Source organism: Sus scrofa, chromosome 4, assembly GCF_054392235.1.
Source record: "Sus scrofa isolate SSC_HxYL_T2T_F1_AM1 chromosome 4, Sscrofa_HxYL_maternal_Yorkshire_Landrace_v2.0, whole genome shotgun sequence".
Lineage (NCBI taxonomy): Eukaryota > Metazoa > Chordata > Mammalia > Artiodactyla > Suidae > Sus > Sus scrofa.
Window position 1 is genome coordinate 9,196,179 of NC_139386.1, and position 15,818 is coordinate 9,211,996.

A 15,818-nucleotide genomic window follows, 5' to 3' on the forward strand; every position below is an offset into this window, starting at 1 on the left:
ATCAACCTCAAAAGAAATCAACAACTTCAAATAGAGAATCAACTTCAAAACAAAGTCCAGGGATTTCAAAATCTGCTCGAAGGCTGCCTTATATATTTTCAATTGCTAGCATCTTGGAAAGAGTCATGGATTTGGATCTAGAAGACCTGGGTTCGTTCCAATTCTTTCACCAAAGTGGCTACATGACCTTGGGTAGGCACATTGCTCTCTGGAAAGAATTATGTAAGCAGAAGGGATCTGTTTCCTTGTCCCACAAACCAATAACTTAAAGGGAATACTGGTCCTGAGCCATTATAAAATTATTCCTGACTTCCCTGGTGGCTCAGCAGCTTAAGGATCTGATGTTGTCACCTTGGCGGCTCAGGTCGCTGCTGTGGCACAGGTTTGATCCCTGGCCTGGGAATTTCCACCGGCTGCAGGTGTGGTTAAATAAATAAAAATAAATCATTTCCATGATTTATGAAACTGGGGTTTGTGTGTCTGTGTGTTACTGTGCACTTGTATGTATTCAGAAACCAAAATATGGTATGAAAGACCACTTAAATTAGAAGTTAAGCGAATTCAGGTTTAAGCATCTTTCTACCACCATCTTACCAGGTAGCATTATTCAAGAGACAACTTTTCCAGATATCACTTGGCTCATGAAGTATATACCACTCATGTATGCACTCATGAGTGACCAACGGGCTGAGACACATAAGCCTGAGTCCAGATTTGCAGCAGAATGGGGCCGTTAAAATACTGATAAAAACAAGACAGAATTAAGAACTGTAGAGCATCTTTAGTGATCATACAGCCATGTACCAACATTATTTAACATTCCCAGCAAATCAGTGAGGTAGTATCATCACCACTATCCAAGAGTGGAAACCCTAACAGAACTGATCGAGTAATTTACTCAACAGCAGTGGATGGGTGAAAATCCAGTGTCTAACTCTGAAAGCTCATGCTCTTTCTACAAAACCATAGATATTAGTAGTCAAATCAATCAATATTCAAATATTTCATCCAAACCTACTACATCCCTGACACCATGTTAGTAGATGCCACAGACACAGGAAAGTATAAGAGACAAGACCCCTGCTCTGGAGGAGTTTATCAACTGTTACTAAAAAATAGTGAAGGAGCTCCCACTGTGACACAATGAGTTAATGATACAGCTTCTCTATGGCATTGCCGCAGCTGTGGTGTATGTTGCCGATGCGGCTAGGATTTGAACCTTGGCCCAGGAACTTCTATATGCCGCAGGTGTAGCTGAAAAAGAAAAAAAAAAAAAATAGTGAATAATTCAGCAGTACATATTTAGGTACCGTACACTTACTGTATAAAACACTATTCGTTGTTCAGGATGTTTTTGACTTTAATAGAAGAAAAAAAACACCAAAGAGTCCATTAGGAGATGTTTTTCAAACTAACACCAACAAAACACAAGCCTGATTATTAGAAAGAAAAACAAGGGTAACAGCCAATCAAGCAAAAGTATTATTTCTGCGTCAACTATACCTAATATAAAAATACTTCAGATGACTGTTAATACACTGAAATAAATTAAAATCAAACATGTATCAAGTGATTAACTTATACATGGCATTGAGCTAGGTATTGCAATCTGAAAGAAGCTTATAACCAGATAAGAAGATTAGAATGAATACTTTGCAAGCACTAATGCCAGGCCAAATATAGTAAATTCAAATTGCTATTATGGCAAAAAGACTGGCAATGGAACTGAAAAACAAGTCCCAAAGCCTCAAGTTTCCTGTCAGAATGGTAAATTATGTAATTTTCAAAAGGCAAGAAAGAATTCTTAATAAGCTATTAAGTTTCACTTACACTGACACTTTCTGATATTATACACTGCTTTTAGTTAAAAGAGGCTTTAAAAAAATGACAACTTGGAATATACATAACTTCTAGTTCCCACTTTCAGGAACCTCAGGTCTACTGGGGGAGATATGAGTAAAAAGACAAGATCCCCAATAGGTGGCATGGAGTCAGACAGACCTGCGGTGAACCCAAGGTTACTCACTATCCAGCTAGGTGGGCAGGTTATTCCTATTATTTTGCCTGTTTCCTCATCAGTTAAATGAGTTAATAATGCCACCTTCGTATTTATTGGGAAAATGAAATAAAATTATATGAAAAGTTCTTATTAAGGGTATAACATACAGTAAGCATTCAGTAAAATGGTAGCTATTAGGGGTAACACTATAAGCAGTACAATCGGGGTAAGCAGAGGTGCTTGAGGGCCCTTGGGATAGTAGTCCCAACAATGTGAAAACCTCTGCTGTGAATGAATCATCCAAAAATCCAACGCATTTTACATATGGTTCTCAAGCTTTAACTAACACTCTCAGAACCAGTGGGGGTAACTGCTATTTTCTGAACATGATGTGTGAAGAACTACACTAAGTACTTTACCGCATTACTCATTTACTCCCACAGCAACTCTCCGGAGAGGTGGTTATTAATCAGCTTCGTTTGATAAAGCGGGAAGCAGAGGCTAAGGGAGGCCCATGTGCCCCCTATCATAACAGCTGGTAGGGAGAGGAGCTGAGATCCCCACCAGACCTGAGGACTTTGGAGGGTAACTGCCACACTGAGTTCAAGTACCAGGCAATTTCCAAGTTACTTTAAAGACTTTAGCTGTCCGCAAACCATGACCAATGAACATGACTGCAGGATGAGTGCGACTAACAGATGAGGGATGCACTGCCATGGAGGGAAATAAAGGATCACAGTGAATTTCTCCAGAAGGTCCAAAACAAAACAAAGCAAAAACACCTTCTTGATCATTTACTTACATGAAAATCTACCAACTATAGAGAAGACGCATGAAACCAGGTTTTGAAACTTCAACTTACCCAGGTTTCTACAAAAATGATACCCTACTGAAGGTAATATAAGGTTAGAAGGCCTGGCAATAGTAACCACAAAAGAAATAACTCTAAGGCTATTTAAAATCAGAGAATACTGTACTTATCAACATCACAAGAACAAGTACAATAAAATCATTGGACCTACTGAGGCACAGAAATGCAGTTGATTCCCTTGTTGAAGCCAATTCATAAGGCTTTTCCAGTTCAGCTGCAGGTACCCGAACATAGTCCTTCATGTTGTAAGAGACTGTTTAATAGTTGATCTGCCTGCTCTTAGATCCCTTTACCTACTGTTCAGGAAGTGCCTGGTTCACTTTACTTGAAATTAATTAGCAGAGGGTACTAATGTACTGTAACTTATCTAACTTGTTGACATCAAATATAAAGCTATCAAGAACTTGATAATATCCTTATCGAATTCTACTGGCGAGGCCAAATAGCTTAAACAAGATACTACTAAGGTACTATATTGCCAGTTTGCTTAATATAGATCCTTCATATAGTTTAAATAAGAAAATAAACCTATTTCTATCTTTTCTCCTTAAAGCATTCCCTTAATTCCTCCTCATCCTTGCTTTTGATCCCTTCCAAAAAAACTCCTCACTTTCTGACATCGTCCCAACTTCCTCTTTTCCAAAGGGAAAAAAGAGCCAAGCAGAGAAAGTCTCAAGCAAATGGGAGGTCTCAGCAATATGAATTCTTCTTTTAAATTTAATTCTCATATAAAGGAGACAGTAATCCACTATTCCCCTCCTACAGCACGTGGGATTCAGAGTCCTACTTATGATATAGCAGGAGAAGCAGGAAGTCTTAAGTGGGTAACTAAACTATGGGAAAATGGAACTAGGGCATAGCTGGAAAGAAAAATTATGACCAAAAAAATGCCAAGCTGAATATTATAGTAGTGTGCAGAGAGGCTCATGGGGCAATCTGTTCAATAAGGCTCTCTGAGCCTTTGTGAATAAATAGAAAAATCCTTCTACCAATCTCTCAGGGTTAAGAGCACTAAATTAATATAAAAGTTGCCTAGAATGTAGAAGATGCTTTAAACATTATATATGGGGGGGTGTAGATGTACACACTTTAGTAAATTTGCACACTCCTATCTTCTTTAAAGACACCCAAGACATCATGAAAATTCACCAGGGTCTCCTGGTCCTCACCTCAGGCAGGAGTGAAACATATTGACCTCTAGCATCCTTCTTCTTTGACAGTGAGGTGTTAGGATTAATTCATTCTGATCTAACAGGCATCCACAGGAGGACCTGAGGAGCTGCACAGAAAAGCTCATGGGTGAGCTGACAGAAGCATGAAGCAAGGATCATGGGCATACAGGGGTGTTGAGAGAATTCTGCTTAATGGGTCCAATACTCTAAGTGGCTGGTCCATCCGTGAGTACTTCTGGTTTGTGATGACATCTGCTTTTCTATGTAGCTCTCTAAGTTTGGGGTTTTGGATAATTAACTAAGACTCCCTTTAACATAAGGTACTTACACTTTCAATGAACTGTATTACCCAATGATAATTTAAATCTAACTGGAAATATTAAGATCTCCTTACTAAACTATTAATAATTAAAACTTAACGTCTCTATTATTAACCACCACCAAGTCACCGGGTATTTGGGATAAAGGTATTCTCTACCACAAAGATAAGAAGTTACTACCACTGTCACTGAAGCTGAAGAATGCTTGGATCTTATGATGGGAACCAGCTGTACAACCTTGATTTAGGTTTGTGTCATGATCTATTAAAGGACAAAATAATCGAATCTATATCTTCTATACAATTACAGCATCTCAGTTAACTCTTTCCTGTAATTTGTTAGGAATTCACTGGCTTATTTAGGGCTTACTAAATGTCATATATTTAAATGGGGATGGCTATGATGACTGGATTTTGGTCCCTATGCCTTCACTGTATATTTCTATCACAGTACCTGTAACAAATTTTCGTACTCATTTATATACATGCCTGTCTTTCCCAGCAGAATATGAGTCACTCCAACATAAAGCCCATATATTTTGTTCATCGTTGTGCATGTCTAGAATACAGTATTCACAAAAAATATTCCTTCAATAAATGAATGTGGACTCAAAGTGTACTGATAGATACAATGAATTTAATATTTGCTGACATGTGCTATAATAAAATGATAAAGTACACTGTCCGCCATGAAATACTAAATAAATGCCAGGACAATACAGTTTTTCCAATGAACAGCTGTCAATGTCAACTGAGTCACTTTAAACAATTCATGCTTTATTTTTAGGCTTAGTGGAAGCTATCAGTAATCAAGGTGAAAAGAGACAGCATGTTGTTCTATTAAAAGATTTTAAAAATTCATGACTTTAAGACCTCTAACTCTGTGGTAGCCAAAGTCCTTAAAAAGGGTCTGTATCACATACATTCTCTTCAAAGTTAAAATTAAGTTACTCATTCAGTTAGTGTCAGAATAAGCACTCACTTCATACAATTAAATGTTTTAGTAACACTATGGTCCCACCCATGCATATCCCTCCCAAGGACCAGACACTTATTATATAAATCTACATATACCATACGTACACATACAGACACTACATTAAAGCCTATAATGTGAGTGTCATTCCTGCACTTCAACATGTGGACAAGGCACTGTGTTAAGAACTACAGAGGATCAGAAAGGTAACTATCGATTTGAAAAGACAAAGGTTTAAAAATTGAATTTTAAAGCAAGATTTGGACAATATTTGAGGACAAAGGATATTCGATGTCAAATTGACCACAGGACCATAGAAGATAGAAACATTTCCAGCTCAAGTGAAGGGAGGTTTTACGAAGGACATGGGATTGAGCCGAGGGCTCCCCTGAAGAAGAGTAGACTGAACTCTAAGTATACTCTGAAGACAGTGGACTGCAATTACCAGCAGACAGAATAAAACAAGTACCACTACAGAGGATGGCACGTGGAAAAAACCAAAATGCATTTTCTAATGACCCAGAGCCTAGAAAAGAAGGGACGTAGCAGGTGGCACAAAGGATGCACCAGAAGGGTTTGGTGGCTAATTAGATAGGGGTCAAAGAAAAGCGGGAACAAAATAGTCTTATCTTTAGGAAAGTGTTCCTTTTAAAAGGATTTTAATCCATTAGAGGAGTATTTTATTACACGATTCTTTCTGCATGTAATTCTATACCTTCTCTCCTTTCATTCTCAATTTCACTACTTGTTCTTTATTCCCAGGCACATAAACCTCATGGAAAAGAGGACAACGAAGGCAATAAAAGGAATTAAAGCTCAAATTCTTTTTTAAAAGATAGTCTTCCCACTGCACTGCAGTATTTGGCTCTACAAAAAGCACAATGCAGACAAAACTCCGCATGCTTTTCAAAACTACTGAGATACTGTCTGTAGGAAAAAATAGCTTTTTTCTGAGTCAACTACTGATCAATTTATACTCAATATCTGTTTTCCTCCCACTATCACATTTTTTAAAGAAAAATATATATTAGGCATTGCCCTGCTTACAGACAATTTATAAATTTATATCTACACTTTATCATACTTAACTGAAAAAATTAAATATGACTCAGCAGAGTTACCCAAGGACAAGAGTAATAAAATACAGACTAAACATGCCTTTTAGAAAATGTAATCCTGCAAGACTGCATTTAAAACCTTTTGGAATCATCATATGGAAAAAAATACTACAAATATTAAAATCAGGAAATACAATTCTCTATTCATGTCATCTGATGTTGGTTTAGTTTGTAAAGCAGATAGAAACAATCCAGTGGTTGACACAGAAACCAGAGCTGCAACCAGGAAAGCAAAGTACTCAAGCCTCTGTCTCCACCACCGCTAACACACAGCATGTGGTTCAGCCCTACTTCTAAGACCATATGGCCGCCCTCTGCATGCTGCAGACCTTCTTCAGATGTGCGCAGGTGGCAGTCTTGGCAGGAAGCACACCACCCCTGTGTCCCCACCTCTGGAGGTAAGACATTAGAGGCGGCAGAACTGAAAACTGAAATAGTATGTGATTGCTTTTTTGGTTTAAAATATACAATACCTACTAAATGATAGTGGCAGTAGTACTGTTAAGAATTAAAAAAAGGAATCACATTTTTCTCCATATATTTTGTGCATATGAGTGAAATGAGCCAGAAAGACAAAGACAAATACCATATGATATCACTTATAACTGGAATCTAATATCCAGCACAAATGAACATCTCCTCTGAAAAGAAAATCATGGACTTGGAGAAGAGACTTGTGGCTGCCTGATGGGAGGGGGAGGGAGCGGGAGGGATCGGGAGCTTGAGCTTATCAGACACAACTTAGAATAGATTTACAAGGAGATCCTGCTGAATAGCATTGAGAACTATGTCTAGATACTCATGTTGCAACAGAAGAAAGGGTGGGGAAAAAATGTAATTGTAATGTATACATGTAAGGATAACCTGATCCCCTTGCTGTACAGTGGGGAAAAAAATTTAAAAAAATAAAATAAAATAAAAAGTTTTTTTTGAGAAAAAAAGAAAACTGAAACCCACAAAAAAAGAGAAAATTATAGTTGTATAATGATATTATTTTAGGCTTTGATAGCCAATAAAAACTTCTTGGGAAAAAAAAAAAAAGTCTATTTAAAACACAGTCTAACAAAAACTCTGACAAAAATCCACTAATCTTCAGCTAGGGAAACAGCTGGCAAAGTAACTGAGGGCTCTGACAGTTTCCATAAATTGCAATAAGCCAATAAGCCAATCTTTGGAACTTTCTATAAAAACTTATTTTCCTCTTCTCAGAGCAAATCTTGGTAAATATGTAATATGGCAAAACTAGTCAGAAAGTACTGGAGTGTCTTAATTTAAGAAGAAAATGTGTTCTTCAGACATAAACAAAAACTAAGACCTACGTATACCTAAATGACTAGAGACATTTTCCTTTAACATGAAAGAAAACAAAAGAAACTGAACTTATATAACTCTCCCTTTAATTAGAACTACTTGTAAAAAACCCTTAACAAACAAATATTCATGGAACACTGTGGAATATTATTTTTTGTTTCTTAAAATTGCTTTGAGGCATTGCTGTGGCTCTGGCATAGGGTGGTAGCTACAGCTCCAATTAGACCCCTAGCCTGAGAACCTCCACATGCAGTGGGTGCAGCCCTCAGAAGATGAAAAAAAAAAAGACCCCCCCAAAATTGTTTTTGTTATATCAATGCCTAGATATAAGCTAATAGCCCATGAATTCTCTCATGCACTTAGAATCCACTTTGAAAGCGCAAAAATTTCTTGAAACAGCCAAAACCTTCTATAGTTCAAAAATAAGATTAGAATAAGTTAAAAATTCCACATTAAGAAAACACAAAAATTATCTGAGAGTTCCCTCATGGCTCAGTGGGTTAGGATCCAGCATTGTCACTGCTGCGACTCTGGTTACCGTTGTGGCACAAGTTTTATCCCTGGCCCAGGAACTTCCACATGTCACAGGTGCCACCAAAACAAAACAAAACAAAGAAAGAAAACAAACCTTAAAAATTATCAAAAAAAAAAAAAGGTGACTAGTGCTACTTGATAGAGGACACCAAAAACTTCAAGGTCCTAGAATCAGCACATCAAAAATCAAAACACAGAGAGAGCCATTAACATTTACACAAAAAAGGATAAGCTTGCAGAAGTCCAGAAGGACCTCTAAGGACAATTCAAGGCAAGAATTCAATTTGCAAATCACCAATTCAGATGGTTCTAAGGCCCAGGGATGCTTAGTAATTTAGCATTTCTAGAGTGACTGAGGATGCTATAAAAACACGCCAGGACCAATCCTATAAATATTGGTAGTCGCAGGCAACCCAGGACTAAGAATTATTCTTATTCTCTTAGCCTGAGAATGTCTAAAGGCATCAAAGCAGACAAGTTTTCAGTTCCAGCTACTTGTAACTGAATGAGGAAAAGCAATAATGATTCAGCAAAAGATAAAAGGGAGGAAAACAAAGAAACAGAACGTTGGTAAAAAAAAATAACTTGAGGTTTGTCAGGCTTTAATTTTTCTGGTATACAATAACTATTATCTTTATATATCAAATAACGTAACATTTTTATTATTAACTGGTAAATTCCCTGCACATTTGTAATTAAGGTCTTAATAAAATGCCTACTACAGTGAAGCTAAGGACTGAGATACGTGACTAATTCACAAAACTGTTTCTTGACATGAAGACATTTAAACTATAACAAGACTGTGGGCAATTGATGCTACAGAAAACGAGATAAGTATCCCTTTGCTAAAAACAAAAGGCAGATGCAAACAAAACCATATTGGCAAGTAACTGAATTCACCCTCAGTCTTCGGGAAGAATTATATATATCTAATTATGTTTGTTTTTCTATCACACTCTTTTTTTTTTTTGCTGCACCCATGGCATGCCAAAGTTCCTGGGCCAGGGATCAAACCCAAGCCACTGCAGGGACAATGCTAGATCCTGAAATTGTTGAGCCACCAGGGAACTCCTTCTACCATACTCTTAATACAAAAATTATCTCTAGAACAATTACAACACTGGTAACTTCCCTAACTAAAACAATATGCACAAGTCTTCTACTTTTACTATGTAAATGTGTTGATTCTCTTATCATAAAAGGTTACCTCATAAGAAAAGCTACCTAAGTAAACTGTTTTCCATAGTACAATGCTTTCCTTAGGGTTTTATGAGCAGTCTGAAAAAGAGTAAAATGTGGTCTGATAGAAGAAGATAACCACATACAAAGAGAATTGTAATTATGCAATAAAAGCTATGATATAAGACATTGCTATAAGATAACAGCAGTGTGACCTTAACCTTCCTGCAAGAAGTAACAACTAAACTAAGTCTTGAAGAAGCAGGAATTTGGCAAAGAAGGGAAGATGATGGTTCCAGGTGGAGGGAGCCACGTGTTAAGAACAAGAGTGTAGTTTTAATTTGCAAACAAGCATAAAGTTCTGCAACACAAGAGAAATGGCTAGACAAACTTACAGGAAGCAGACATGGAAACCAACTGAATGTAAAAGGTACAAGGAGGGAAGAGTCGAAAGTAATAGGACAGTTTGGGCAAATGATTAATGGTGGTATCCAACTAGGAATAGAGGAAGATAAATTTGGGGGTGGGAGGAAGGCATCAAAAAGAGAAAATAAATTTTATTTTGCATATGTTAAATTTGAGGTTACCCCAAAGTAGGGCATCTGGAAGTAGACAAGTGATCTAGACTAGAAATACAAATCTAAGAATCAAAAGCTTATAAATGATAGCAAAAGCAACTAGTTTGGCTACGGTCATCATAGGAAAACAGGATGAAATTAGAGAGAGAATCCTGGGGAAAGCAAACACGTAAGAAGTGACTAGAAGAGGAGGAAGTGAAAGGAAAACATATAAAAACAACAGGGAGAAAACTATTTAAAAAAACAGCATTAGAGAAAGCAAAGGAAAGATTTTCAAATCCTATACCTTCTACAAAAGTCCCAATTACAGAGATAGAAGAACTCAGAACTCAGAAAGAAAGAAAGAAAGGGAGGGAGGGATGGAGGGAGGGAGGAAGGAAGAAAGGAAGACAGAAAGGCTCCAAGAATGAGGAAACAGCAGAAAAAGAAATTAAGCGGATTTTTAAAAACAAGTAAACATGAAAATCCCAGATTTTACAGCAATATAAATCAAAATTTCAAGGTGTATTAAATATTTCAACCAAAAATAAATCAAAGCAGTTGGCAGTTTCAGAATATCCAGAATGAAAATCACTGTTCTACAGACTCTATACTTGACATGGGGTGGAGCAGGGGGTGGGGGGGGGGTGGGTTTTAGGAATGAGACTAATCACATAGTTTACAATGATTATACGTTCTTATTAAAAATAAAGCGATGAAGAGTATGAAATAGCCCTCAAAATGATCTAGTAATATATTTCATTACTATTTTCATCAGTTTTCAGTGAGATATGTCTTTTATCTGAATACAGAACTAGATTATGTTAGATAATTTTTAGCAAATAACAAAGGATAAAATAATTGATTAGAATGAGATAATCACTAAATGAAAGTTCTATTAAAATAAAGACTGGAAGAAAAAAACATTTTATGTCTGCAGAACCCCACCCTTCATTTGGCATTTGGTGTTAAAAATATGATAAAAACAACAAGATCTTCTAACAAAATCAAGAACTGGGCACTGGTCTCATTCTAATAATAACATAATCTGACAAAGTTTCACATTTGAGGAAGACTTCCAAGACAGAGATTCAAAGAACACTGTAACTATTTCATGCTAGTCAACCAATCAAAAGAGATTTATAAGGTGGCTACTACAGGGAAAGTGCCAGAAATACAAGATGTGGGTCCTCAAGAAGCTCCCAACCTAGATTAAAATTCAAAAAATTCTAGTTGTCACACTGTATTTTGCACTGCCCAAAACAACTTTTAAGATTATGGTTGAAGAACTTCCGTCAGAAATGTTTGACAAATGATGGGAGTTCCCCTTGTGGTGCAGTGGTTAACAATTAGGAACCATGAGGTTTCGGGTTCGATCCCTGGCCTTGCTCAGTGGGTTAAGGATCCGGCATTGCCTTGAGTTGTGCTGTGGGTGGCAGACGAGGCTCAGATCCCACGTTGCTGTAGCTGTGGTGTAGGCCGGCAGCTACAGCTCTGATTCGACCTCTGGGCTGGGTACCTCCATATGCTGTGGGAAGTGGCCCTAGAAAAGACAAAAAGACAAAAAGACAAAAAAAAAAAAAAAAAAAAAAAAAAAAGAAGAAGAAATGTTTGAGAAATGATGAAGAACAGGAAATTCTAAAAGGTTGGGAATTTACAGGGCTTTCATAGTTTTGTAGTATCACAACCATAACTGCTCTTTCACCTGTTTCCACATAACACAGTAGTCTGAGTTTCGAAGGGCAGAACTATGTCTTGCTACTCATCTACCAGTGCTTGATATTTTTGTTTTTACTGATTTTTTATTTGTTCATTTATTACATCAATGTCCAAAAAGTGGAAATCAGAAGTGCAAATCAATAAACTTAACACCACCCAACAAAACTGTTCAACAAAATTATAGAACAAAACAACTGGTTTGTGAATTTTTAGTAACTCTACTCTAGTACCTAAAAATACATCTTACTCGAAACCATTTCATTTTGTATATGAGCATATGCAGGACCACATTATAACCAATATAACCTACACTGATTCTGGTGCCCATGTTTAATACTTCTGTGTCTGAAGCCATTCTAGCACCAAGTAATGACCTAAAATAAAAATACTAAACTTCTCATTCAATATTTTTCAGACTAGGGTGTGAAAACACTGTCAGAGTTCTTGAGTTTGGAAAACACAAACCTAGAGGAAGATTTCTAATCATTATCACAAAACTCTGTAGATTTTTAGCTCTTTTGCCTAACAATCCTATAGCCTGGATAAAGAACAAAAAGGCCATGTTCTACATGTTGCATTTTCAAAGGCACTGGCAAACGAAGGTATATGAAGGGGCCAGGCTTCTCTATTGCTATGCCCTTCCCTAGTCATCCATCCTGTCTCAGCCCGGTATTATTCCTCAAGGAAGTTGTCCCTGAAGACTGCCTGAAGCTGGGCAGGGCCCACTCTTCTCTGCCACACCACCACCATCATCTGCTTAAATGACATATTAATCTATTTCTCTTAAGAGGTCTAGAAACTCCTCAAGAAAAGGCTGTGTGGTTTACTCATTTTTGAGAGACTCAGCAGGTAAAAGATGTTAAAAGGGTAAGGATCCAAAAATGTCTAGAAAGAAAGTCTAGAGTTATGTACATTTTTCTTTTCTGTAAAAGAAAAATGAAATCTGAAACTTGGAGTCTTCTCTGATATATTAGACTAAAGTGATCTTTTTTTAAATCAGTTGTAGTCAAAATGCTACACGTAAGAGCATTTGACTCTCATGCTTAAGATGAAATACATAAAAAGTTATGCAGAAAGTAAATGTTGGCAGCTGGCAGATATACAGCTTACTCTCTTAATCTATTGAGTTTAATACAGCTCAATCTGTCTGTTGATGTCCAGGTTCAAACTAGAGGTTAGACTAAGTCATCCAAGATTCCTTCTAATTCTAAATGCACATGGTATCCCAACTCAACTGCAAACAAATACTGATGAACACCAATCATGAGCAAAGTACTACACAAGATACTGTGGACGGTAGAGAGAAGATCAGCATGGACACTACTATTTAACAAGGACTCACAGGCTTTGATATCTCCCTTCTAAATTAACTTGCAAGGCAGGTAATAAGAAAGTCTATTCAAGTTCTTGGTAAACAAAACACTTTGTACTAAAACCAGGTGAATGTTTAAGTTCAAACCTAGACTCACAATAAAGGCTTTTTCTTTCCTCAGAAGTTGTCTGAATGTGGCATTTCCAACTTGTGAAAGAAAAAAAAAAACCTGACATTTTCCAGCTGTCTTTGAAAAAGCTGTGAAGTTTATATGAGGCAAAATTAACACAGAAAGAATATAAGACATCTTAGTAGATGTCAGAAACATAATGAGAATTTTATGGAAAAGATTATTAAAGTAGCATCCACAATTAGACAAATTATAAAATAGTTCAGAGCATACCTACAAAAACCCAAATCATTTATTTTATAAAATATACATGATAGTTTATTTTAGATACACACACATACACACACATTTAAAGATTTAAAAAGTGAAGTCAGTTATACTTTAACAAAACAAAGATCTCTCCAATTTATTTACACTTCAGCTGGTCTTGGAGGTGAACCTGGGCAAAATTTCTCAGCCTTACTTCCCAAATAAAAACTGGGACTATTCACAGCTCTCAAATCAAGCCCCAAACCTTTTCATTCCCATGAGTTTGCTCCATACCATTCTATCTTGTCTTCATAAACAGTAGTATAAATAAGATGCCTTCAGCAATAAGATGATATGCACTCCAATTACAAAAAACTCCTGGAATTGAAATCTATTATATATTATAAAATAGTAGGTTCACCAATTTCAAATGTAACTCATAACACTGAGTTAGTAAAGAAAATATGAGACAAAAGAACACTTCAAAATGAATCCACAACGAACTACTGAAACAGAACAAGGAGTTGCAAATGAAGCATAATTCTGTACTGGGAAGAATTATGGGTTAACAATCAAGATAGTGGGAGGGTTCTGAGTTGTGAGGCTCCAAAACATTAATTTGTGGTAACAAAGTTGTCCACTCACTAGTTAAGGAAACTTGGAAGATTAAAGAGAGAAGTTAAAAGAAGTTAAAAGACTTAAGCATTGGGCAAATGTTGCAGGTTGAATTGTATTCCCCTAAAAAGATATGCTGAAGTCCTAACCCCAGTAGCTGTGAATGTGTCCTTATTTTAAACAGAGCTTTGCATATGGAACCCAGTTAAAAAGAGGTCATCGTGGATTAGGGTGGGCCCTTAATCCAAAAACTGGTCTCTCATAAAGAGAAAGATATGGAACGACACAGGGAAGAGGGCCACAGAAGGACAGGAAGAGGTTAGAGTTAAGCTGCCACAGCTCAAGGACTCCAAGGCTTACCAGCAGCCACCAGAGATAGAAGAGCCAAGGGGGCCAAGGAAGCATGGCCCTTCCTACGTCCTAATTTCAGACTTGTAGGTTCCAAAACTACAAGCTATTCGGTTTATGGTACCTTGTTACAGCATTCTTGAGAAACGAATACAAGTAAGATTTCAGGGAGTTCCCATTGTGGCTCAGTGGTTAACGAATCTGACTAGGAACCGTGAAGTTGCAGGTTTGATCCCTGCCCTCGATCGGTGGGTTGGAGATTTGGTGTTGCTGTGAGCTGTGGTGTGCGTTACAGACGTGGCTCGGATCCCGAGTTGCTGTGGCTCTGGTGTAGGCCGGCAGCTACAGCTCCGATTTAACCCCTAGACTGGGAACCTCCGTATGCTGCAGGTGCGGCCCTAGAAATAGACATAAAAAAGACCAAAAACAACAAACAAGTAAGATTTCATATAACACACAGACCAGTAAATTCTGTACTTGCTAGATATCAGATATGTACCCTTCCTGAAATCAATTCAAATGCCAAAATGACTTTAAGTCAGCCCCCAGAGAAATTAGAAGCATAGCAAAGAATTGAGCCATGAAAATAATTTTTGCTTAAAATTCCTTCAATTTTCTTCAAGTGATCTATTTCAACCCAAGTTTAAGTAAATGAATATTCAGTTTTAGTAAAAGAAAAAGTGATCATGCCAGCCTGTATATTACAGTTTAATAAATAAACATGGTTTAAAAGATGGAAACATTGTAAGATAAAAAATCTGCATCAATTTCATGTCTCATATAGCTATTATGGGTTGAACTATATCCCCCTCAAAATTTCATATGCTGCAGCCCTAACTTCCAGAGCCTCAGAATGTGACCTTTCTTAGAGATAAGGTTTTACAGAGGTAATTAGGTCAATATGAAATCATTAGAGTGGACCCTAATCCAATGTATCTAGTATCCTGGGAGTTCCCGTCCTGGCGCAGTGGTTAACGAATCAGACTAGGAACATGAGGCTGCAGGTTCAGCCCCTGGCCTTGCTCAGTGGGTTAAGGATCTGACGCTGCCATGAGGTGTGGTGTAGGTCGCAGATGTGGCTCAGATCCCGCGTTGCTGTGGCTCTGGCGTAAGCCAGTGGCTACAGCTCCAATTCGACCCCTAACCTGGGAACGTCCATATGCTGCAGGAGCAGCCCTAGAAAAGGCAAAAAGACAAAAAAGACAAAAAACAAAAAACAAAAACAATATATCTAGTATCCTGATAAAAAAGGGAAATTTAGAGACAGACACATAGACAAGGAGAACTCCAGATGAACACGAAACTGACCATCTACAAGCCAGGCTAAGGCCTGGAACACACCCTTCTCTCACAGCCCTCAGAAGGAATCAACTCTGCCACCACCTTGATTTCAGACTTCTGACCTCCAG

The 15,818-nt window shown here is 37.4% G+C and overlaps 1 protein-coding gene across 6 annotated transcripts in view; it reads right to left on the reverse strand.

Annotated features, from left to right (window-relative positions):
- Positions 1-15,818, reverse strand: part of EFR3A (EFR3 homolog A) — an 83,942-nt gene that overhangs the window by 54,631 nt on the left and 13,493 nt on the right. For 2 of the 6 annotated variants that reach the window (XM_021088900.2, XM_085021642.1), the window contains exon 2: positions 595-741. The exons of the other annotated variants lie outside the window; for them this stretch is intronic. In XM_021088900.2, coding sequence (XP_020944559.1) covers positions 595-604 — 10 coding nt within the window. In that variant the 5' untranslated portion in view covers positions 605-741. The remainder of the gene's footprint in view (positions 1-594; positions 742-15,818) is intronic. 6 annotated transcript variants of the gene reach the window in all.